This window comes from Malaclemys terrapin, chromosome 12 (assembly GCF_027887155.1).
Source record: "Malaclemys terrapin pileata isolate rMalTer1 chromosome 12, rMalTer1.hap1, whole genome shotgun sequence".
NCBI classification, from domain to species: Eukaryota; Metazoa; Chordata; order Testudines; family Emydidae; genus Malaclemys; species Malaclemys terrapin.
The window spans coordinates 28,711,419-28,736,950 of record NC_071516.1 but is presented as its reverse complement, the minus strand read 5'-3'; the positions used below and the strand labels follow the sequence as shown (position 1 = coordinate 28,736,950).

At 52.9% G+C, this 25,532-nt stretch overlaps 1 protein-coding gene across 2 annotated transcripts; it reads right to left on the bottom strand.

Annotated features, from left to right (window-relative positions):
* Positions 1-3,326: 3,326 nt before the first annotated feature.
* E2F1 (E2F transcription factor 1) lies at positions 3,327-23,771 on the bottom strand. Of its 2 annotated transcripts, none has more exons than XM_054046444.1 (7): positions 23,161-23,771; positions 17,136-17,226; positions 15,739-15,958; positions 13,226-13,378; positions 11,245-11,359; positions 10,526-10,730; positions 3,327-7,614 (listed from the first exon to the last, which is right to left on the bottom strand). In XM_054046444.1, the coding sequence occupies exons 1-7, from the start codon at positions 23,398-23,400 to the stop codon at positions 7,364-7,366; spliced, it is 1,275 nt and encodes a 424-aa protein (XP_053902419.1). In that variant the 5' UTR covers positions 23,401-23,771; the 3' UTR covers positions 3,327-7,363. The 2 variants fall into 2 exon arrangements, with proteins under 2 accessions (XP_053902419.1, XP_053902421.1); XM_054046446.1 differs by having other exon boundaries at positions 10,535-10,730.
* Positions 23,772-25,532: the final 1,761 nt, after the last annotated feature.

Genomic DNA, 25,532 nt, shown 5'->3' with positions numbered 1-25,532 from the left:
ACCACAAGACCGTGATCCCAGCGTGGAGGAGCGGGAGTACCGCTGCTAGCAGCTGCTCCATGACCGGCTCCGATGGGCGGATCCGCGAATGCGAGGTGCCGGTGATCGATGCCTGGGACTGCGGGAGCGGTGGCACGGCGGGGACCTAGAGCAAGACAAAGAACGGGAATGGCGTCAATGCCCATACCGCAAAGGGCTATGGTAGCCTCTCTGAGACTAGGACCTCCGGTGCCATCTGTCTTGGTCTCGACAGGGCATGCTCTCCTCGTAAGGTCTACGGTTCCTCAAGGCAGAGCAGTACCTGGAACCCCTGCCAGTCAGTACTCAGCCAGACAACCTGGTGGGGGGCGACAGGGACTGGCACAGACTACGCCTGGGGTGGTCACTGAGTGGAGAACATTGTTGGGAACATTCCCTAGACCGTGAATGGTACAGACCAGGTGGCAACTGAGGGGATCCAAGTGGTGGCTTGCCTCTGGACCGGGGAGCCAACGGTGGCAGTGCTCACGGTACTGGCCAGGGAGGTCGGCGCAGAGTGGGCGCAGGCTGACTCAACCTGAGTCAGAGGCCAGGAGGCTGATGGGGACTGAGAACTGCCCAATGCAGGTCTAGTCTCTCCTCCGGTCTTGCTCCGGTGTCTTAAGCCTTTTTGGAATGCCCGTGGACGGGGAGCGGTACTGAGTGGTGGAAGGCACCAAAGGGTCACCGTGCACCGACACCACGATACAGACTTGGAGCAGCGCAACGGTGTCGGGGTCAAGGCAGACTCCATCAAAATGGCTCGGAGCTGAATGTCCCACTCTTCCTTGGTCCGAGGCTTGAAGGATCTGCAAATCTTGCAGCGATCGCTGAGATGGGTTTCCCCCAACAGCATAAACAGTCCATGTGCGGATCACTCATGGGCATCGGCTGCTTGCGTCGCACAACTTAAAGCCTGGGGCATAGGGCATGCCCTGACCTGGGTGCACTAAACTAAACTACTTTAACTACAGGTACTACTAACTCTGAACTAACAGAGTCCAAGAGGGAAGCTACAGCCAAGCTGGAGCAGAGCAGTTTCGATGCACCTTCACTGGCGGCAAGAAGGAACTGAGGGTGGGGGGAACGCACAGCGCCCCTTATACTACACCATGGAGGCACTACTCCAGGGGTTGCTAGGGTGCTCCCCTATGGGTACTGCTGGGGGAAAACTTCCGGCACTGGTGCACGTGGCGAGCACGCACACCTATTGTGGAATGCACATGAGCAATCACTCGAAGAAGAAAGATTAGTTTCAAATGTAGCTTGTCGAGCATAACACAAAAGCACGAAACCTTGAATTTCCTTTTTCTTCGAAGTACAGTGTCACTTTTGTCCTCTGGAAATTTTTGCTTTATGGTACGGTTGTATTCTTCATGGTAGGACTCGGATTCTCCCCCACCCAAAACAATCCACTGTTTACAAATCTCTCAGCCAGAGTTTGGTTTGAAAGCCACTCATGCCAGGAAAACACACACTAGATGCATTTTTAACAGCTGATGCAGTGACTTCAAGTGGCCCTGATGTCAATAAGGTTTCTTTAAGGACAGATCAGTCCCCACTTTGCTCATGTCTATTAAGAGTGGCTGGCTGAGAACTTTTATTTCTAAACTACCAGCCTCTCTTCCTATTGAAGTTAACTTACCCAATATTTGACTATTTTGAGTCTGAAGTCATGCTCAATTCCTTTCATAAACTAGATGCTATTGCTTTCAATAAAATAGCCAACAGACCCTGGAAATAGGGTCACAGTGGGAGAAAATGTTACAGCCATTACAAAAAAGTCAGTTTTTGACAAAATATAGGGAAGCAATTAAACATGGAGTTCTTAAGGATTCCATAGCTTTGCATAGGCAAGCTTTAGTATTTCTTTCCGCTAATTAAAGCTGCAATAGTTGTATGTTTGACTTTCTTGTCTCTAAAGCATTGCCTATTTTAAATAAACATTCTTCACCTGTGTCATCTCCCACGCAGACACCATGTCCCATTTTTAAAAAAATTTATTAAAGCCAATGTTAAAAAAATTATATAATACAGAGGTTGGGAAAAGAGTGTCTGTACATCTGGATATAGAGTTTAGATTGTCCACAAATACAAAGTTTGTTTTTAAAGCCATATGATACATAGAGTACATAAATCAGCAATAACCCAAATTTAGGTGAATAGATTTAAGAATATAGTTTAGATTTTAGAATCCAAATACTCAGGTGCGTCACTCATAAAAAGTTGTACAGAGATTTGGTTGTGGAAAGCACAATATGTCCATGAGTGGAGATTGTCCCTCAGTAATTGAGAATTAGATTGTATTTTTTAAATGGACAACCAATGCATGAGGAAAGTATTTGTTACTTTCCTGACTGTGCTTCTCATTGGTACTCCAGCTCATCCCTCCTGGTGTTGCTGATGTCCAGTGAGGTGTTCTATGTAGATGTCCCTCGACCACCTGATGGCGTCTGACACAATGAGTTTCCTTCAGTAAGAGGAAAATCTTTTCAGCAATAGCCATTTGCCCAAAGTCAATGCAAAGAGCCGATCAGGGTGCCTGCCTGCAATGGTCATTGGAATTTGTATTACCATAGTGCTTAGGCTTCCCCATCATTGTACAGCACCTACCACGAGGGGGTCCGGAGCAAGCACAGAACGAAGACTCCATCTCCAGAGCAGCTATTTTCTCATCCTCGCTACCCGACAGCGAGTGTGCTGCAGAAGATTGGGTACAGGAAAGGGCATTAGGAGACCTGGTTCTTCTCCCGTGTGACTATGGGCTGGTCACCTTATCGGTGTACCTACAGTGCACCCAGCTGTATGATGGAGATAATGAAGCTGAATCCCTAAAGCACTGAGGTCTACAGCGGAGAAGCACCAAAGTTACCTCAGAGGCGGCGGGTGGGCGTTCTAGAACAGTAGCCCAAGATCAAGTGCATGACTGCAGGCCAGGCATAGCTTAGCTGTGCTGAAGTCCCTGGGACTGAACGGAGCTGCCTATGTCCCCATATGTACAATAGTTTTTCAGCAGGGGACAGATGGGCTCAGGCTGATAAGTGCAGAGCTTGAGGCTCTCACAGGACACAGCACAAGTGCCAAAGGGCCGTCCCCCACTCCCTGTGGACTGCTGCTTCCCCAGCTCAGACCCACAGGGGCTGGGCACTAGAATTGTACAAGCTGGGGAGTGGTCAGAGAAATTCTACAGCACTTTGGTGAGCCAGCCTGGCCAGGGCCCTCTCCAGCCCTCTGGCTTCTCAGCAGATGAGGATTTAGTCCAGTGACTTGCCATGCCCCCCAACAGACGAACAGACACTGGCCAGGAGTTCAGAGACTCAGTAGAAATGTTTATTAAAACACAAAGCACAACAGTACACAAAGCTCATTAAAAGGCAGTAGATGAAAATGCATTTCCACCTGTGGATTTGATTGTTCAAAGTTCAGGAACTGCAACAGTTCATAGGAGTCCGGGGATGCGACAGGAAAACCAGCTGCCCGAGCAGGACAGGCAGCGCTGCCCAGGCACTTAAGATACAAGGGAGGAAACCCACTTCTGTTTTCTTCTGTCCTTTCTTTTCTCCCTCCCCCCCCAAACATACATTTGGGTCTTTTCCCTAACCCTGGACCTCCTCTTCCCCAGTACCCCAACCTGCAACACAGAGATCCGTTCCAGTCCTATAATCCCCTTCGGCAGAGGCCTGTGCCACCTCCCTCTTTGGCTGGGCACTAGAGCTGGAGGAACCCTTGTTCTGTTGTGCTTTCAGTTTTATTTAACACCACAACAAACTGTTCCCTGGCTAAGCCTGGATAACGCCCTGATAGAGGGGAGCGAGGGCACCAGCACAATTCTCCAGACATTTAGGCCAAAACACCACCATGGATTCTATCCTCTTCCCCCCACCCACCCCAAAAAGAAAATCATCGTCTACAAGGTTTGGTCAGTTTCTGTTCCAGTGCATGTCAGGAATGTCAAAGCTAATTGCATTAGGTTTGCATTGGGATGGGGACCCAGCTGGTCCTCCAGCCCTCCATGACATCCAGGAAGGGGACAGGCTATTGGCGACAGTTCTGGCAGGATGAGATTTACCCAAGACCCACGTGGAAGCAGCTTGGAGACGCCAGCACACCCATTTTTCTGAGCCTCCATCCGTGCTTTGGTCTTGATCTCCAGCTGGAATCCTGTGGGTGGCTCTGCTCACAGCACTCTAGGGAGCAGAAAGCACCTGGGAATCCCATGAGAACTCAAAACCGTGCATACTTATCTGACCCCCCAGGGATCACCCATCCCTACACTAAATAGCCAGCGAGTCAGCATTACTGTTCTGCCAACCCCATGAAAGCTTTGGTTCATGGCCTGTCCAACTCTGTCAGCAAAGGAGCTGCCCCAGAACAGCCTTTGTATCGGCCCCACCCCCTCTCAGAATCCACTCCATACACAGGAACCCATTTGTGAAGCAAGGGCGGGGGAACCCCACCACAACAGTTACTTCAGCCAACAGAACGTGCTGCTCACTAGGGCTACTGGCAGGGTCAGCTGTAGTTCCCTGTGCTGGGAAGTGGATTATCCATCTTCCTGAGTGTGGGATGGCTCCAGGACTCATGCAGCCAGGATGGGTCATACCTGGTTGTTAGTTGCTTAAGCTTTGGTGCAGCAGCCTCACAGCCCTACTAGAGTTTGTGCCAGGAGAACTTATCTCCTCTGCTCTACTCAGGCAGCTGATAGCAGTGTAGGAAAGGTACAGAAGAGAACGAGTGGCTGCTCTACATGGTAGAACCAGATCCAGTTATGGCACTTCCAGCCTGCCTCCCTCCCTCATGCAGCCAGAACTAGCGAGAGTTTTGGGTGCTCATGACCAGCCACCAAATCAGCCACTCCCTCCAACTCTGCCAGGAGAGTAGGTGGGGGCCCTGCAATGGAAAGGGCCAGGTCTGTGCAGCCTCTCATCTCTCTGTATGAGACGTTAGGAGAGTGAGCCCATGGCCTGGGCATGCTGACGCCAGCACGCAGTGAGAGGAAACGGAGGCAGATCAGAGCTTCCCCTACCCAAAGGATCCTTGTCTCTTTATAAGTGAGAAAACCCCTGCCAGGCCAGGGCCTTGTCTGCCAGATTTCTCTGGCAAGGGAGGCACAGAGCCACACAGGAACTGCACTGGTTGCCATCCCGCCTATGCCCAATGGACAGCTGGGCACGAAAGGGTCCGACTTGGTCACCACCACTCGGCCTGGAACACAAAACCCTCCAAGGCTTCCCTGGAGCCTGCTTCACTTTTCCTTTTTATTATTTCTTCGCCCACTTCCCTTCCGTGACTAAGTTGCTTCCACTGTGCATCCCCGGCATCTCCAGGCAGAGTTTCCCTCCTGCCTCAGATTCACCTCCCCACCCTTCCCCTCTATCAGACACGTCTGCTACTCGTTTCCTGTCTACAATAAAAAGCCCGTTCAGCCCACCAGCTTCCCTTCCCACCAGTCACATATATTTTACCTCACAGAGATGCTACGATGCCCCCTGTTCCGGTCCAGTACCCAGCTAGTGAGCTCCCACACTGTCCCCCTCACCTACCAGCCAGCTTCGCAAGTGGTTTGTATGAAAGGAGCTCTGCGACTCTTTATTTAACAGCTGGCACTCGCTAGCTTAACAGAACACAAAATGGCCTCCTTCCCACCCACAATTCCTACTTCTGGCAGTCGCCCACTTGGGGACACAGTACACAACGTACACATGCACACACACACACACACACACACACACACACACACAAGCAAACAGAGACCCCTTCCAGAAGCCACACATGGACCTTCTAGACCATATAAATAATAAATAATAAACTGCACTTGCCATCTGGACATCCCACAGCGCTTTGCCACAGGTGGGGCAATCTCCCGGGCTCTGTTTGGCAGGGGGAGACAGAGGCACCGGGAGGTTAAGTGACATGCCCCAGCACATCTGTGGCAGAGCTGGGAATTGACTCCTAGCTTTGTGTCAGGATCTCTAGACCACAGCTGCCTTCCACTTTGAAACAAAATCCCCTCAGTACTAACAGCTCCGCCCTGGGAAAGCATCACGCTATTTACCTCCTAGCAGAGCGCTAATTCCTACACAACACAGCTCAACCGCACACATTCCACCTGGGAAATCAGAGCTGTCCCCACGGGAACAAACACATAAAATAAATAAAATCAATCTACACAGGACTCTCCTTAAAGCTCTATCAAGGAACCTTTGAGAACCAAGAGCCAGTGTCATGCTGTATCTGGCCTTCGCACGCCCCTCCCCGCTTGGATCCAGGAGCCCCCAAGGCCGGTCTGGGAATTTCAGTTCTGCACATTTCCCTGTTACCTGGGGAGCCAGAAAGTGGGGCTCTGCCACAGCCAGCTGGCTGTTAGACAGACACCACCCTTTTTTTTTGAAGCATAAGCCAGACCCTGGTCACAGGCACTACCCAACGGGTAGACATACATACAGTGGTTCCCCTGCACCCCACACCAGCCCCGCACTCCTCAGCAGGCCACCCTGTCACTACTATTTACATTCCTGAATGAGGGCATGCCTTGCCAGGCAGAGGCCAAGAGACAGCTTACCACCATGGAGGCAGCTCTGGCCTACAGGGAGATACCTAAGCAGCAGGGAATTGGTGCTAGGTTGCAGCTAAGCCAGGAGACACACGTCTCCTGCTGCTGATCCCACAGCCAAGTTAGGAGACTAGCAGAGCAAAGCCTCATCGCCTCTGGTGCTCTAGAGGGGCTGCATCTGCAGGCCAGGTAGTCGCTCCTCAGTGGAAAGATCAACATCACTCACAATCATTAAGGCAAGAGGGGGGAAAATGGCTCCTGCAGCAGGAGGGACGTATCTGGCTCTGCAGCTCGAGAGAGGGGCCTGCCCACAACAACAGAAGCTCTAAGGCAGGAGTCTGAGGTGGTTAGGGGAGAATAAGTTAAGCGGCCTTTGTTACTATGGCAGCGGCCACACGGCCTATCCCCGCAGGGGCATGGACCACAAAGCAGAGCTCCCCGCAGGGGAATGGGCTCGTGGAGGAAAGGCACATGCGTGAGGTGGGAGGAGACAGCGACAGCACTCCACATTCCCAGGAGGGCGCGGAGCACGGCAGGGAGAGGCTGTGAGGTTTCCCCACACCTTCCCCCCTTCCAGCAAACCCCACCCATGCAGCCATTTACCAAAACTCTCACTACCCACAAACCCCATTTGCTTCAGCCCCTGTCTCCAGCGCGTCTGCTCCCGAGTCCCAAGCCTCCTCCAGCCACAGAGCCGGAGTCAGCTGCAGCATCACATTCAGGCATCAGCACCCAGGAGGAGTGGCCCCACCCAGCTGTGCGCTCGTGGCACAGCGGCTCCACGGGAGGCAGTCAGAAGTCCAAGGGTGCAAAGTCCCCGAAGTCACAGTCGAAGAGCTCGCTGATGCCCTCGCCCTCCTCCAGGCCGAAGTGGTAGTCCTGGGGCTGGGGAGGAGACAGGTTGATGAACTCGTCCGGGAGGAAGCTGGAGAAGTCATCCTTGTTCTGCTCCAGCAGAGCATCCACAGAGGCCAGCGGTGAGAGACTCACCTCATCAGCCACGCACTTCAGCGGCAGCGCGTTCTCCCCAGGCAGGAGGGGCTCTGCAGAGACAGGCAATGGGTCACTGAGATGGGGTGTGCAGAGCTGAAGGACAGCACTTTAGAATAGCCCACCAGGCTACCAACCCCACCCCAGAGGGCTGGTGCATTGTCCCAACCCATGGGGGCTGCAGCATCTTCCTACTGGGCCATCAACCTCCCCATCCACCATCCCGTGGCTGTTGCATTATCCCATCAGCAATCCACCCCCTGCCCAGACAGGTCTGATCACTAGTTAAAGCCCCACATGCTCAGTGCTGTACAGACACACAGACAGCTCTGCCCCCAGGAGCTCACTACCTACAAGCAGATCCAGAAGAGACACAATGGCAAGCAGCAGCCCCACCAGAGACTTGTGAGTTTGTTTTCTCCCTGCACATGAGACTGCAGCTTGCTCCTGGGGGAATAACCTGGCCCAGGGGCCATGCTTGTGGGGTCTTCCAGGAACATAGGTTTGGTTTAAAATACATGAGGGAAGAACTAGCCTTCCACTGGGTGGAGCGAACGGCTAAGGAAGAAGTCCGGAGACCTTGACAGGTCCTATTCACTAGAAGGGTTAAAGAGTTGCATTTCTCAATTCATATGCAGACCTAACCCCAGCCAGGAGCCTGCTGTGTAATTAATAGCAAGTGTCTAATATTAGCACCTGTCAATGCTCCAGCAGAGTCATCAGTTCATTCGCAGCAAGGTGATGGTTTTAATTAGAGAGGGGCCGGATCTGGCTTTGGGAGCTCAGCCCTGGGTTATCATTCCACAGCTAAAGTCCATTCCTAGTTTGAATTCTAGCAGCTCTGAAGCGGGACAGGTTACTGCTCTTCACATTGGATGTGCCAATCCTAGCAGGATAGCGTCCCTCTGCTGCAGGAAGGTTACGGAGAAACCTGTCGCTCACGCTGGTTTGGCATTACCAGGAGCAGTAGGTGGAACTGATTAAGCAGAGGTGCTGCCTCAGAGCTGGGCAGCTGCTCTTCTGCCACTCAGATGCTCTGGTGTGGAGTATCGCAAGGATCCTCCACTGCGCCATGTGTGTGCCTGGATGGAGGCAGCTGTGGGTGGGGCAGTTCCTTGGCTCTCCTAATAACCAGCTGAGACTGGGGCCCGGGCAAGGATCCATCCAGGTAAGATGGAGGAGCTGCCAGTAGCCTAGGGTGGCGTCCAGAACAGACGTCAGCACTGGCATTTGCCCTGCCGAGGTTTCCACACCTTTCGTCAGGAAGGAGTCAAGTGTGGAGCCCACGACTGCTTTGAGAATACTGACTGAAAATGCCTTTTCCTGCAGCTGGCTGGGCAATCAACATCCTTCCCTTCTGCGTGCCAACCCCTGGCAGTGACCCAGCATAGCCATCTCCATGATGGGCCATGGTCACCTGCCCGGCAGAGAGCAGGCAGATGCTGCAGGGCCCTGCCCTTGGAGCATGTGACAACGCATGTTAGAGTATCTGCACCACCTGCTCCTGTTTGTGGGGACAGCTCGAGGTGTTCCTTCAGATCTCATGCCCTGAATGGTCTCCTTCCCCCCACCACCAAGCCATTGGAGATAATCAGAGCCCCCTTGTCATGGGCACTGGAATGGGGAGTAAACACGCCCCCCTCGCCCCCCGCATGTGGTTAAACAGCTTTGCTAACAGGGAGGAAGCACACCTACCACTCCTCAGAGGAGCAGCACAAGCACTTAGCCAGGGCGGGGGTGACAGCAGGACTAAGGAAGCAAGCCTTCCCAGAGAGAGCAGGCTGGGGCCTCGCTCCCAAGGAGCAGTACACACGCAGCCTGCACCTTGAAACCCAGGGGGCCGGACAAAGTTAGACTAGGGAGAGGGACGCTGAGGCAGGGAAAGGGAATCTGAGGCTAGAGCAGAGTCAGGTAATTGGCCCCGAGCATTACCATCTCCCCACCCCCAAAATACTATCGGTGATCTTAGCTAGTCTGGCTATGCCCCTAACTGCAGCCAGGCTCAGAGGACGGGGAGGCACGTACCCGGGGAGGCACGCCTCAGCCACTAGCACAGTTCTGGGGCCCAGCCCTCCACCAGTCTCTACCTGCGATAAGCATAGCTATGATTTAGAGGGCAAGGCAGGTGAACTCCTCCCAGGAGCGACTGTGGCCGAGGGCAAACCTGGCCAAACACACGCACAAGGGGTGGCTCAGGCAGAGCCAAGCTGGGGAGCAGCTCCACCGCTACATACCCAGGCGTTGGGAAAGAGCAGCATTCTCGAGGGGGCTGGGTTTCCCCTCTGGGATCCCAACGTGCAAGCCGTGCTACAGCTAAGGTGTCACTTTCATTCCAAGCCCCTACCAGGGCTGAAGCTTCCAGCCCAACAGGGAGTTTTCAGAGTTGACTTAGAAATCAGTCTCCTCCCAAGTCTAAAGAGCCATGATTTATAGTCCTGACTAAACCTGTTTGGCCGTTTGAGTCATCCAAGTGGGTGGGTGAGGGTTGGGCCACTTGCCAGGTCCTCTCCCTGAGCCATGGCAAGTCCACTAGCTGTGCTTTGGCCCGCCAGACACAGCCTACCAGTCATGGGAACCAGGCACCAGAGTCAGCCAGACCCTCCCCGTATCTGTGATATCAAACAGTACGCAATACCCATCTGCAACTGTCACCCCCACTGTGCAACGGGGACAGTATTTCCCCCCCACATCCCCATTAATTCCCTGTATATTTACTACGCTGCGTTTCTGGTCTGAGACACGCACTGTGAAGCTGAGCATTGTTTTGCCTGGCCGGCAGCAGCGCAATTGGATTGTTCCAACCCTGCAGCTCCATGAGCAACCAGAACCAACCCACCCACCGCTGGGTCCCTTTGAGCTGTGTCTAGTGCTGAGCCCGCCAAGCCCCTCCACATTCACATGGCACTTCCCCGACTGCGAAGCAGGCTCTGAAAGCCAGGGAAGATGCCCTGTTCCCATACACACCTTGCTCACCAGGCAGCAATGGCAAGTTCACGTCCGGGGTGGGGTGCAGGAGCGGGGAGGCTGCTGCCTCAGAAGAACCAGGGGACGATTCCTCAGCAGTTGCTTTGAAAGGACTCTTGACTGGGCTACAGACCCCAGAGCTGTCTTCTGGGCACAGGAACACGTCGATAGGGCCCTGGGTGCTTTTCAAGGAAACCTGGAAAGCCTGAAAGACGAGCAAAAAGAACCACTAATAGCAAGGGAACACGGCCTTCATGGGCTTGCCAAGGGCAGAGTGCTTATGTAGGCTGGATGCCCCACAGCCGTGCCAACTCACGTAGATCCAGAGAGCAGAGCAAAAGGCATGCCAGAAAGCACAGACCTGACAGCTTCCACCGGCCCCCCAAAGGGGGAGTGAGCCATCAAGCAACCCCCGTGGGTAACGGCCTGCTAAGCTCAGGAGACCAGCCCCTCGTAGGGAATTCGGGCCCCTGCCGGGAGTAGCAGCACGAACGCAGGCAGCGTGAAGTCACCCAGGCTGCCAAGGTTGAGAAGTTAGCGTCAGGTGAGCAGTTCTTGGAGCAGGAGACTTTATTCCCCCCTGCTGATCCAGGCACCTACGAACAGGGAGCCCTGCGCACAGCAATGCGACAAGGTGGGATAGCCGGCTGCAGAAGGATGGCCCCGGGCACTGCACCAGGAAGAGCTGCAATGGGAAGAGGCATGGAGGGAGGGGTTACCTCTGCTGGGTCTAAAACTTGCAGCTGGGTCTCTGGAGGGGCTTTTATCACCATCACCATTTGCTCAGAGGGGTCTGCGATGCTGCGAAGGTCTTGGCAGGTCACATAAGCAGAGGTGCACTCAGTCAAGGAGTATTCACTGGAAGGCTGGTGGCTGTTCCCTTCCATCCGGACCAGAGACAGCTTTACAAGTTGGATACAATAGCTAGCGGGACTCAGGAGCTGGGGAACTGTCAGACCCTAACCACAAGCAGCTGCCTAAGCATTCAACTCACCAACACGCAGGCAGTGACTTACTCCCGGGCGTGCAGTGATTGGGACAGAGGTACACTTCTGATGCTCAAAGCACTTCGCGTTTGACAGTGCACTCAAGGCAGGAACATACTAACCTCTGCAGTGTTACAGAGATGTTCATGTGTGTCCATCCCACACTGTACCCGATACCCTGGTGGTCATCACTGCTTACAGCTATCCATTGTGTAACTACAGCATCTCCACACACACATACACAGTATCTGAGCTGTAAGGGGACTTAGCCCCACCCCCCTGGCCATGCCCAAAGCCTATAAACCCCTTTCCATAGCCCTGCAAGAGACAGAAGTTGTCTGAATTATTTGTGCTGTGTGACAATGGCAGATGCCTGATATACCTGGTCGAGAAGCCACTCAAATCTTGAGCCCCCAGCCCCGACTTAGGGCAAGAGATTAGTGATTTAAGAATACTGGCATTCACAGAGGCCTAGATGCCGCATTTGGCATTGCAATTCCCAGCTGCAGTCATGAACTTCTGACAACAGAAGCACTTGGGCTGCACAGCAGATGAGAAATCAGGTAGCAGAAGGGGATGGGGAATTAATGCAGGTCTGCATGCTCACTGCTGGTTGCCTACAACTGAAGCGATCTTCCATGTGACTCTGAATAGCTGCTGCTTGCCAAGTACCTGGAGCAATGGCTTCACCCCTCCTCCCATTCTTCACTAATAGGCACGACTCCACTGCATAGAAATGGCAGCCCACAGACCACTTACAACAAAAAAGCAACGTGGCTCATGACACAAGCATGTAGGACACGTAACAGTTGTGAGCCGTTAAAGAGAAGAGCAGAAGTGGTATGTGGTTTGCAAGGGAGTATGCAAACACCAGCAGAGCCACAAGCCTAAAGGAACTACACCCTGGCTGCAGACTGGCCGGCACAGGGAAGGAATCCAGCCCCAGATGTTTTGGTTTACTATAAGTTTAACAAAACCTCGACATGAACAGAAACGTTTCCATGACACTAGAGATTTAGATATAATCAATTCTGGCTTGAGCCAAACAACCTGCCTCCCCCACAGCATTCGCAGCCCAGACCTTGCTGAACCAGAAAGCAAAGCTGAAAGGATTTGCCCATGCTGAGCAAAATGCCCAAGAGCAAATCAATGGGATGAACCATGAGGAGTCCGAACTCTAAAGCCCTTCTCCACGTCAGGCACCAGGGGTCACAGTAACAGATACGGACACCGAGACTTTTTAGCATGCCTCCTTTAAGGATAAAGTTACCCATTCCCCATGGGAATCGGCTAGTATCATCTGTACTGTGACAATAAGCAGCTCTGTACGGTTTGAACAAAATGGTCAGTGGAGACTACGCTACGGCAAAAGCAATGACCTCACTCGCACTAGAGTGCATACTCCCAGCCACATGGAGCAAGGAACGCAACTCCTTCGCAACACTGCTGCTCCTTAAGCAAATGGGCCCTGTAGCCCAGCCTGAGATCAACTGTCAAAACTATCTGCCAGGTACAGGGCTTTCCATCAGCTCAGAGGGGAGGCAACAGAGACAAGATACCACCCCTTGGCCTGGCACGTTTAGCTCCTTGAGGCTACCCTGCAGATTGGTAGCTGTGAAGCTATTAGAACAGAGCCACACAGAACAGGTATTGCAGCTCCCAGATCTCACTATGTAGTAAAGCAGCTCCCGCAGCGCCACTCAGACAAGGATATTGCTGATTCTCAGGGTCCTCAGTGAGGAGCTTGAGCTGGACGGTGCACATCTGGAGGAGGTCATCCAGCTGCTGCTCAGCCACCTGAAGGTCACGGATTTCCTTCTCCAGCACCTGGTACTTACTGGTGTTCCCCACAGCTGACTGGCTGCCCCTAGGAAACAGAACACTCGGGTCAGTCGTGTTCAGGTCCAGGCTGCCATTGCCCTTGCTATGTAACAGAGTGTTCTGCAGAGCAATCGGAGGTGTGGGGATTACACCTATCTGTAGCCACCTGTCCCCTTACCTCCCACACGTAGACACTTGAGGCTGCACTCTCTGGCAACAATTGCTTTGTCAGCTGGCAAGCCAGGAAATGAAGTCATGAAACAGGGAAGGGTGAGGCAGGGAATTCCACGTCCACCATGGCCATCTGGTGCCAGTCATATAGGCCAAGGCAGAGGACTGGGGAAGGGGCTCTAGCTAGTTTGACCCCAAGGGCCATGGCCACTATTTGTTTTCAGTAACCCCCAAGGTGCTAAGCACCACTCAACACAAAGGAAAGTTCAGCCCTGCCCTAAAGCATAGGTCCACACTCCCTCCTGTATCAGTGCCCCCCCCCATGCACCCAAGTGCAGGGTCTCCCACACCCATCACTGCAAGCACCTGCCTTCCCAAGGGGCAGCGGCTTTGCATGCTGAGGGGCTGCACCACAGCCTCTTGGGTGATTCTCTCCTTCCCTGCCCAGCCCTGTGGCAGGGCACTAGAGGCTATCCTCAATACAGCATTCACCCCGCAGCCTCCTCTCTTGCACGGCCAGCCACTAGGGGACACTCACCATGAACACTACCCTGCTAGCCTTGTAGGCCTGACACCTCCGACCACATTAGCCTGAGAGGGGATAGGCTGGAGCTATCCTTGAAACTCAGATGCTGCAGGTGCAACCACAACAGCCACACATGACGTAGGCCAGTCAGTGCCCAGAACTGGGAACTGCCCACAGAGCTCCACCCAGGGCATTATTCAGGTGGACGCTTGGACACAGATTCAATAGAGCCATTCTCCGGTGTTGTGGGGTGAGGGCCCAAGTCCCTGCACCCACTATTATAAGCAACAGACTTGAGCCATTACTTTAAAATACAGACCAACGGGCTTCCCCGCAACATTTGGGAGTGAGGGGGGAAGAACGGTTAGCTCAGTGGTTTGAGCATTGGCCTGCTAAACCCAGGGTTGTGAGTTCAATCCTTGAGGTGGCCACTTAGGGATCGGGGGCAAAAATCAGTACTTGGTCCTGCTAGTGAAGGACCTTTCAAGGTCCCTTCCAGTTCTAGGAAATAGGGTATCTCCATTAATTTATTTATTGTATTTTTTGGGCAGGGTAGGGTAGGGTAAGTTTATTCTGATTTTAGTTAAAGTCACCCATAGCCATTGGCTCATCGAGCTGACCGCGGTTAAAGCGTGTCAGAGCCAATAGTACACACGGGAGTGATGCGATGCGATGCGACCAGCTTCATGTCTGACCCCCTTTGACTGCCCTAACCCAACGGATTAGGTTCCTGTTCAGCAGTTGGGTGAACTTTCAGCGTGGGATTGAGCAAGCCTCGAACCCAGGACCTTCACAATCATAATCAAGTGCCTTAACCACTCTGCCATTGCACATGAATTTCTGATTTCATGCAAATTAGGACTCTTTTTTTAAAGAGCATTTTATGTAGGAAACTTTAGGGTTAAGGCACTGGATTGAAATTCAGAACTGGGTTTAATTCCAGCTCTGGTCACAGACTCCCTGTGTGACCCTAGACAACTCACTTCCCTGTGCCTCGGTTTCCCCATCTGTAAAATGGGAATGATGCCAGCTCAGCTCCCAAGGAAGTTGCAAGGCTTGTTTGTGAAGCTCTTTGAGGCTTCAGGCAGAAGGCACCTGAGGACGGTAAAGGGTTGTTCATGGGTCAACAAAATGTAGAGTTATGTACAAAACTGGCCCCTTCTGAGATCCAAATGCCCGGGGAGAAGTTCCCAGAGAACTCACTGGAGGAAAGGGGAAAAAAGAGACACTTAGTATCCCAGTGGAAGCACTTTAACACAGTAAGGGCAGTACACTTGGGGCATTTAAACATACAGCCAAAAAATGCAGCCATAATCTAGTACCCTCTAAACTCTGACTCAGCTCTAGAGGACTGCACCAGTTGAGCTCACATAATGACTAGTGCCGGGGAATACTGAGCATGAAAGGGAACCTAAAGATATGTCTACATGGCAAGCAGAAACCTGTGGCAATGAGCCTCAGAGCCCAAGACTATAGCATGAGTGCTAAAAATAGCTGTGTAGACATTCAGCCTGGAGCATGGGCTCTGAAGCCAAGCCCACCCCGCTCCTTAGGCTACAGAGTCTGAGCTCCAGCCTGAGCCCAAATGTCTACACATTTTAGTGCCATAGCTGCCATGGGTTCTGCTTGCCAGGTAGATGTGCTCAAAGAGCCCCAACCAGTTACACCCATGCTGGCCGCACAACAAAGCGCTTGGTGCTCATACGTACAGCCACTGGATGTTGTTCTTGGATTTCTTGGTGATTAGCTGAATGCCCTCCAGGACATTGGTGATGTCGTAGATCCGCCTCTTCTGCACTTTCAGGACCTCCGCTGCCCAGTTAAGATCCACCACCCCATCTGGTGACTGGCTTAGCAGCTCCAGGAAACGCTTGGTGGTCAGGTTCAGAGAGGTTTCATAACGGGACTTCTCCCCAGGAGATTTCACACCTGCGAGCAATTAAAGTTGCTTGTTACAGATTTATATAGAAGTGACAACACAAAAACTCAGTGAGTGGAGTCTTCCTTCAGCACTCCCACCTGTCACCCACTGGAAAGGGGCTCAGCACCCAGTCTTGGGGGCTCCCGGGTTTACTCTAACATCAGGATTCACTGTGGTCCATTAACACAGCGCTTTTTTGGGGGCGGCCGGCATCTGCAGGTTTAACCCCTTTACTCCCTATGCACCTAGTTTAATGAGCATCATTTCCATTTGATACCTGGGCACTGACCCCACTATACTGCAATCTCATTGCCATTGTAATCCTTTGCTTACAGTCCTTCAGCCAGTTTTCAACCCCTGTGACAATGCCCACAGGCAAATCAGTTACTGCTTTAACAACTGAAGCCCAGACTTGTTCCATCAGCAACATTCCTGTCATCCCACTTGAGATGGGGCGTTGCATCTCTAGCCTCCATGTGCTGCACATCCACTGCTGAGGCGCAGGGCAGCCTGGCACATATCTGGGTAGTTTGTCTGTCCAGGCGGGACTTGTGATCACAGGGTCTGCATAGTGTGTTAATTCTGGTGCCAGTGGGATAACATGATAGCATGAAACAAATGCTCCCATGAGGTTCCCAAGTGCTCTAGCCTCAAGGGCAGGCCAGAATGCGTGAAGCAGTCTGTCACCACCACCAGACAACTCAAGAGCCCAAGCCCAATTCCAGAGGTACGTGAAGTACCGCTAAAAACCTACAGCTTGATTCCTGGACAGGCTACTGGAAAGCACAAGCCGGAACAGGCTGCACAGGAACCCAGCTGCTGGGGGCATGCCTATTTATGCCCAAACCAGTGAGAAAAGGGAAGGCAGAGCAGGACTTAACACCCAAGAGGCTTGAATTTACACCCACCACCCTTTAGTAGAGTTGGGCCAGCTGAGGAAGTCCCAGAGCTGGCTCTGCACAGAGGGATGGAGCAGGTCAGAGGCTGCAGTGGGAGAAGGGGTAGATGCTGCAACACTGAAGGCCCTGATCTCCTCCAGAGGGCAATGGACTCCATGACCCACAGTCCCAACCATCATAGCTCAGCTCGGCTGGGGATTCAGCCCCATTAGGCCATTTGGAGGGGAGATGCAGTGGCTGGTAAGGACACTGAGTGAGTAGAAGCAGCAGAAAGTGGTACCTGTACCTTTGACAGGGTTTTTCGCTTTGCCTCGGGATGTCTGGATGCTCTCTGCTATGTACTGGTGATCCGTCTCCAGATCTAACTTCCTCTTCACCTGCAAGAGAAGGAAGGCTTGTGAAGGAACAGAATGCCACAGATCACCTCCCCCTGCAGGTTACCCCTAGAGCAGAGATCCAATAGCACCAGCCACATTACTTCCAACTGAAAGTCATGGCCAGTCAGCTATTGGGCCTATGCAATATGAGTCTGGTCTCAGCCTACTTCCTAGCGGGCAAGTGTCTACTGCAGAAGCCACCATCATGATCAGCAGCTGGGCTGGTGGGCTCAGAATAGACCAGAATGGCTTTGGTGGCATTTAATGGCAAATGTTAACTGCAGAGTGTCACCAGAATTTGCATTATGGAGCCAAACCACCACCCCAGTAGCAATGAGAAAATAAGAAACAAAAGAACAGCCATACTGGCTCAGACCAAAGGTCCATCTAGCCCAGTATCCTGTCTTCCGACAGCAGGCCAATGCCAGGTGCCCCAAAGGGATAAACAGAACAGGTAATCAAGTGATCCATCCCCTGGAGCAGGACCAAAGGTTTTTAGATAAAGAGCCTTGAACTACAGGCATTTAACCTTTCAGACAGGCAAAGCCAACCAAAGGGAAATCTGCCCCACTTTTTGGCTTAGTTGGAGGGGAGCAACACCTATGAGGGCAGGGAGAGTACTTGAATCAGCGTGGCCTCGGTGTGTTAAGAGACTCTGATCTCCCAGGAAGGTCACTGCCTGCCATGTAATGATTTGTTAACAGTGTGTGGGTTGTGCTGGAACGGTGTTCTAGCACTTCCTTTAGGAGCCAGAACAGCATCCCCGTACATCTACCCGTGCCAGGCCAGGCAGTTCCTTTCCCTCTCTGGCTGCAGAGCGTTCTCCAAGCTAGCAGGTGCCAGGTCAGCACAGAGAGAGCCGGGGATGCTGCAGGTGGGACTGGGATGGGCGGGGGCCGGGGGGAGGGAGAGTATGGGGCCAGAGGCGCTGAGAGTCCAGGGGAGAGCTGAAGCTGAGCAATGTTGGAAGTTGGTCAGCAGGGCCGACCGAACAGCTGCCCCCCCATGGTGAACCGAAGCCAAGCAGGTAAGGATCGGATGGATCCTGAGGGGAGTCATTCCCTGCTCCCATAGGCCTCCCCTACTGCCCCTCCCATCTTCCTCCAAGCTCCTCCCTTTCCCCCTCTCAGGGCCTCCCCCTGCCCTGGTTCTGGCACTCCTTTGTCAGGGCTCCAGCACTGTTTCTTAACTGTGTGGCGTAGGCCTCCTTGCTGCAAGCTTCCACAACTCATTCCATGCTCAAAAACTTAAGGCACCATGGACACACAGGGGCCACCTGACTCAGCCGTCTGTCTGTCTGGTGCTCAGCGCTGAGACGTGAAAGCCCCCCAGAGGGGCTGCGAGGATGCTTTTCTGACTCCATGCGATCACCTTACGACTATTGATATCAGCCCTTAGAACTGTATGCTGGTTTCACACCCAGTAACAGGTATATCTACAGCAACAATCACCATAGCATCCAAGTGCCATATGTGAACTGGGCATTCAGCAAACCCTCAGCCCACCATCTCGACCAGTCCTGGACTCTTTCCCCTTCCTCTGACACTCTGGTGATGGGCACTATTAAGTGTTTAATTTGTGCCAGGGCTTGCCAACGCTGAGCCCTGGCACCTCTAGGCTTGGCAGGTCATAGCCCCAGCATCTCTGGGCTCCCAGCCAGCAGCCGCCCAGCTCTGAAGGAAGCACCACTGCCAGCAGCAGCGCAGAAGTAAGTTAGCAATACCACACCATGCCACCCTTACTTCTGCGCTGCTGCTGCTGGCAGCACTGCCCTCAGGGCTGGGTGCCCAGTCAGCAGCTGCTGTTTTCCAGCTGCTCAGCTTGAGCCCCCGCATCGCTTTCATTACAAATTAAGCGCTGGCATCGTAAATCCATCCTTCAGTTCGGCCTCAGGTTGCCTCTGATGAAAGCTCAATGCGGAACTGGCAGGCAGTTTGGGGTGAGGAGCTGCCCTTCTCCCTTGCCCTGGTTTTACATTTTCAGTGCTGTGTGGGTAACACCAAGCTAGAGACCAAAAGCATTTTCCATGTGCTGGAGTTTAGAGGGATCCAATTAGAAAGGCACGACGCTGTCTTCTAAGCACATCTGAAGGATGCACTATTCCTCCAATGCCTCAGGAAGCTGCTGAAAGATTCCTGCCATCAGCCATTTGGGAACACTTCAAAGCCAAGGAGTCCTTGCTAAGCAGATGTGCCCCAGAAGAGGAAAAACCAAAACAAGACTGGGAGACAGTCACCCACTTGTTTCATGTGAACAGCATTTATAAGAGCGAGCCGTCACGAGTGCTCAACGTTTTATAACTCATCATGCGGCAACGCCCAGTCTGAGTCACCCACCTTGCAGCCGACAACATTTTCTGCAATTCTCTCGTAACACAATCCCTTTCCTATCACGCAATTCACAAAGGTACAGACGCAAGACAGCATTATCTATGGGCCCCCATCTGCAGGTATTTCATTGGGTGCCTTATTCAGATCCTGCACCCAGTTACTAATGGGATGGGATTTGTTAGTGGAAGTAGGGAGCTCGGGTCTTTAACTGGTACCCAGCTTACTTGCCACACACAAGGATATAAGCTACAAACCAACTGGTGAAAAGGACCTGGGGATTACAGCGGACAAGAAGCTGGATATGAGACAACAGTATGCCCTTGTTGCCAAGAAGCCTAACGGCATATTGGGCTGCATTAGTGGGAGCATTGCCAGCAGATCGAGGGAAGTGATTATTCCCCTCTATTCGGCACTGGTGAGGCCACATCTGGAAAACTGCATCGAGTTTTGGGCCCCCCACTACAGAATGGATGTGAACAAATTGGAAAGGGTTCAGTGGAGGGCAAGAAAATGATTAGGGGTCTGGGGGATATGACTTATGAGGAGAGGCTGAAGGAACTGGGCTTATTTAGTCTGCAGAAGAGAAGAGTGAGGGAGGATTTAATAGCAGCCTTCAACTACCTGAAGGGGGGGTTCCAAAGAGGATGGAGCTCAGCTGTTCTCAGTGATGGCAGATGACAGAACAAGGAGCAATAGTCTCAAGTTGCAGTGGGGGAGGTCTAGGTTGGATATCAGGAAAAACTATTTCACTAGGAGGGTGGTAAAGCACTGGAATGAGTTACCTTGGAGGTGGTAGAACCTCCACCCTTAGAGGTTTTAAGGCCCAGCTTGACAAAGCCCTGGCTGGGATAATTTAGCTGGTGTTGGTCCTGCTTTGAGCAGGGGATTGGACCAGATGACCTCCTGAGGTCTCTTCCAACCCTGATCTTCTATGATTCTATGACATCAAAGCTTTCCAGGGTAGCCCCAAGTGGAGCACCTGACTCAATCACCCAATTGTGCCAACAGGCAAAGCTCCAGCTCAGACCAGCGCTCCAGCAACCTACCTGGGACCACATGGGCAGTCAGGAGAAGTTGAAGGTTCAAGAGAACTTTAAAACTTTGTACATTGTGATTGTACCTGCCTCTAGCCTCATTGAGCGCAAAATGATCTCGCTCATGAAGGAGCCATTTGGGAAGGAGACTCGGTAATTGGGGCCTATTTTATTACTAGAGGGGAACAGCCTGACAATACAGAAACAGATGGATTAGACAACTCCCTCCTGCCCAAAGGCCTAGTGACACGTATGTGGTGGGAAGCATCTCAACTTAAGCGATCAGGGAGTGAGTGAGTGGTTACTCTCACTACCCTAGGCAGCTGATGGTCAGGTTAAGATACCTAAATCCCAGTGCACTGCTGGGAAGCACCCATGGGAGCTGAAAAGAAGAGTTCTGCCCCCTTTGCTTATGCACACTAGGGTATTTAGAACTTCACCACCCACAGGCACCAGGCTGTAGCCCCACCAGAGCTGCTGGTGCAGAACAGCCTATGTGCACCAGGCTGCTGATTGCTTATTAAAGAATCAGAGACTGATTTGAACTTCCTCTGAAACAAGAACTTTGCAAACAGCTGGGAGAAAAGCAGCTCATGTTTTGGGGTTTCAAAAACAAGGATCCTCCTTGAAGCAGCGGTCCAACCATACAAACCAGCAACGCCTCCAGTACAACAGCACAAAGGACCAAACACTCCTTTCCATCCCAACCACCCACTCCCCACAAGCAGGGAGACACCAGACAGGGAAAACTCATTATGGATTCCTGACCCAAACAGTTAAAACAAAGGATCAGCTGTAAAGCTGCTGCCCCCTGCAAGCCCCTCAAACTACAGTGAGAAGCCTCTGGAAGATGGCATGTTTAACTAGCAAAGCATGTTGTGGTCTTTTCCTCCCTCACTCCCCCCACCCCCCATCTCTACTGAACTAAAAGCATGGGGATTTTATGCTGGGACAGATCCACTCACGAGCCATGGCCAATGCCAGATGATGGCTTAAAACTCCATCTTAAAATTGCATAAGTAAAGAAGGATCCCACACAATGATCTGCTTGATCCTGCCCTGATAGAGAGAACTGCAAGCCCTTGTTGCTTTAGCCTCAGTCTAATTGCAGATGCTAGTATGAGTCATTTAAGTATCTAAATCAACCTTATGAAAACAATTCAGGAAACCAAAAGAAAGGAAAGGCTCTGCTGGTTCACCCTTGCAGTTCTCGGTGCAAAATCAGGGTCTAACAAGGCAAGGGCAGACCCCTGCTTGGAGCCCCATTGAAGACAATGGGTGTCTGCATGGGTGCAAGGGTCAGCCCTGCATATTTCACAGCAAAGTCTGTATTTGTTACATTATAGTAGCATCCAGCGGCTCCGATAACAATGAAGGCCCTCTTGTGCTGATGCTGTAGAAGACAATGCCTTTTCACCACAGCTTATCCTAATGATTATTTAGAAGTTACATGCCTGACTGTATGTATACACTCCCACACTGGACAAGCAGAATTTTTCAAGACTCTGGCTTTAATATCCTGAAGCAGAAAATTAAGCTCTGCATTTATAACACTGCGGACTGCAGCCATGGACATTAAAGGGTCATCACAACAAAGTGAGATCTGAGAACAAACTGAGAAGTGTGGAGAGATAGAATCCACTCAATGGATTTAGTTCTGAAGTGGAGCTGAGACACATTTTGATGACTGGTGTATGTCCACTAATACAGCACACCATCCCCCAATGAATAATTTATTTGCATATTTTCATGAGCAATTATCATTCCTCTCTATTGTACCAGGGTATGTCACTCCTATATGTTAGCTAATAGCTAATATTTCAGAACCAAACTTCACATGTCCCATTTGAACCTGTTCCACCTCACTACTTAGCCCCGTAAACGATTAACAGCAGAAATGCTGATTCAGGAACACACTCAGAAAACTGTACAAGCGACCAGTCTCATAGCAGGCCTCACTCACATAGTGCTGCCGGTTCCTCCCTCACTCGGGAGCTTCGGAGCTTTATCACATGAAGCCGGAAGACCAAGAGCAGCAGCCACACCAGGGCCAGCTATATGCCTTATCTAGCACCCAGAGAAGGCTGTATCTAGGCGAGCTGAATGCAAGAAGCGCCCTCTCTTTCAATGATCTCTAAAACTGAGGCCCTGGCCACAGGTGGCCCATTAAAGTTCCCAGGGCACTTTATTTTCATGAGGGTAGAGCCAATGGCCACAGTATGGGGGAAATTGGGCTATTACATCTGCCTTCTTGGATTACCCCGCACTGACGCAAAGTTTCTCTCCATTTCCTTTCTTTGTTTTATTTCCGGGGCTCTTTAGAGCACCATCAAGGGAGCCTCTGGCCTTGTGCTGTGACAAAGCTGCCACGTTTCACCACACACACAATTTTAGCAGTGACAAGGAGGGAGGGGGGAAATACACGCGTAGAAAGAACACGCGTGCTCTCCGGGTAGCAAAGGGCCTGATTTTCAGCCGACCAAGCCCGCCCAGCTCCGGGCGCCTGGAGATCCCCTGGGGAAAGTAGTGCTGCTACCGAGCGGCAAACGAGAGCGCTAACGTGGCGTTACCGGTGGGCGTCCCAGCGCCGGTCTCTGCGCGGCCGGGCCCGGCCGGGGGGCCTGCGGGGTGGCGAAGAGCAGCAGCTCGGCCTCGCTCTCCGCTTCAGGCGTGGGGAGCGCGTCCGGCGTGGAGATGATCACAATCTGCTGCTCCATCACGTGGAGGCCCCCGGCGCCCCCCAGCAGAGCCTCCAAGTCGGCCACGCAGGCGCTGCCGTCCGGGGCCACCCCCAGGCCCTCCAGAGACATGGTCCGGGCGGCGGGCGCTCACATCCCCGGCGCCCGGCCCTGCTCCCCTCCCCAGCCGGCTCAGAGGACCATGGCCCTGGGCCGCGGGGCGGCGGCGGCCCGCGGCAGGAGACGGGGCTGGCCCTGGGACGCGCGTCCCATGCTCAGGGAGGGCCGAGGCCCGAGGCCGCGCAGCCAGCCGGGGCGGCGGGGTCCGGAGTGAAGGGCACCTAGGCAGGACCCCGGAGCCTCAACCCTTGCCTGGGGCCGCCGCAGGGCACAGAGCGGGGCTGGCCGCCGGGCCCGCTGCTCGCCCCGCTGGGGGTCCCTCGGCTGCCCGCGCGCCCCGGCCCGGCCCCGGGTATTGTCCCCAGCTGGTCCAGCCCCGCACGCCTTTGCGCGCCAAATCCTTTTTGCCGCGAAAGCGGCCGGAGCGGCGCATCCACGCTCCCATTGGCTACGCCGGCGGTGAACCGCCTCTCCATTGGCCACAGCTCCCGGATTGAGGCCCAGCTCCGCCTTCCCATTGGCTACGACCCGGATGGCCGTGAGGCGGTGCGGTGACGAAGGAAACCTTCTGACAGCCGCCCAATCGCAGCGGCTGCGCGGACGGGAGGGGGTGGAGCGCGGCCAATCAGCGCGGAGCTGGGGGACGCTGCGCTGGGCAGCGGCGTGGGTGAGAGGCGGTCGGTCGGTGCCGGCTGGTGAGAGGCGTGGGGCCGGGGCCGGGGCCGGGGCCGGGGCCGGTGGGGAAGTACAGCAGGGCCCGGCTTGGAGCGGCTCTGCGGTGGTGGTGGTGTCTCACCGCGCTCCCCCCCCGGGCTCGTTCCCCTCCCCGGGGGCTCCCCCTCGCCCTGTGTCCGCGCTGCTCCCCGCGCCTGCCCCTCATCCCACCCGTCTCCCCACCTGTTCCCATGGCGCTGCAGCCCCTCCCCCACACCGGCTGGGCATGCAGCGCGGGATCAAGCGGGGACAGACAGCCCAAGACGTCAAGTGCATTGATCTGCTCAGTACGTTTGTCCACAAATACTTATACTTAGCTTTTCCCATTGCAAAAAGCTGAACAGCCTTGGCTGCCAAAGAACTTTTATGAACCTGAATCAGCCTTCCCAACGCCCCGGAGGTGGGTATTCTCTCCATCTGAGAGACGAAGGCCCAGCGAAGTGGTGTGGTTGCCCAACACAGATGGGTGGCCGAGCTGGGGCTGGAGCCCTGCTGTCCCAACGACCAGCCCCTTGCTCTAATTCTATCCCCCTGATTAATGTGTGTGGCGTCTCCACTCTGGGCCCAATTCAAAGAGAACCTGGGGCTTAGATAGCATTCAACTTGAGAGTGTGGCTCTACAGCTCAAGGCAATCCCTGGCTTAATCCATGGGTTGACTGAGACAGAGCCCAGCACATAATCATGAGGCCACACTCCGGAATCTCCTTTCCCAAGGAGTAAGTGGTATGAAAATCAGAGATATGTTGGCTATTCTGTGCTTGTGCCTCCATGAAATATGTATTATACAGCAGGTGATGCGCCAGAGTTGAAAAGACAGGGTAGGAAAAAGATAACAGCAGACTCCTTTAATATCTGTAAATGTGCACTGGGCTCTGGTAATACACCCACAAAACATGGCATAGATAGCAACGTTCCCTCCGTGTGCCTGCTAATGTGTAGGAAGCTGATAAGCCGTTTAGCAAGAAGGCTAAATTAAAAAAGAAATGAACTGGAAAGCATATTTATGAATTGTAGCTTCCCTGGAATTGTAATAACTTATAGAGACATAAAGGCTTATACATGAAAGAATCCCAAAGTGTTTTATAAAATGCAGGCCAGACTCACTGGAACACAGTTGCCTCTGGTATGGAACGTGGCAGCTATTTGATAGTGCACAGCCACGCTACATGAGAATTTAGGAGGAAAAGTGAAAAAATATGGTCTCTAAAAGACTGCAAAGGTGATTTTAAGGAGGCAAAATGTAATAATCTCAATTGGAATATGACTAAGATAGGAGGGTTCACCCCCACTCCTGCAAAAAGCACCATGGGATTTTTACTGACCATCAGTGGTCAGAATCCCCTTCTTCTTCTCTCTCATCTGAAAGAGGGACCTACCCATCACCAGCATAATGAGCCTCTATCACTATCTGGGAGTACTGGTTCATGGC

What these genes read in the sequence shown, in the direction of transcription:
- E2F1 (XM_054046444.1), bottom strand. Translation starts at nt 23,400, where the DNA reads ATGTCTCTGGAGGGCCTGGGGGTGGCCCCGGACGGCAGCGCCTGCGTG. An exon ending in CGGCGCTGGGACGCCCACCG is followed by an intron (nt 17,227 to 23,160) that starts GTAACGCCACGT and finishes CTTCTCTTGCAG; the next exon opens with GTGAAGAGGAAGTTAGATCT. An exon ending in GAGGACCCTGAGAATCAGCA is followed by an intron (nt 11,360 to 13,225) that starts ATATCCTTGTCT and finishes GACTGAGTGCAC; the next exon opens with CTCTGCTTATGTGACCTGCC.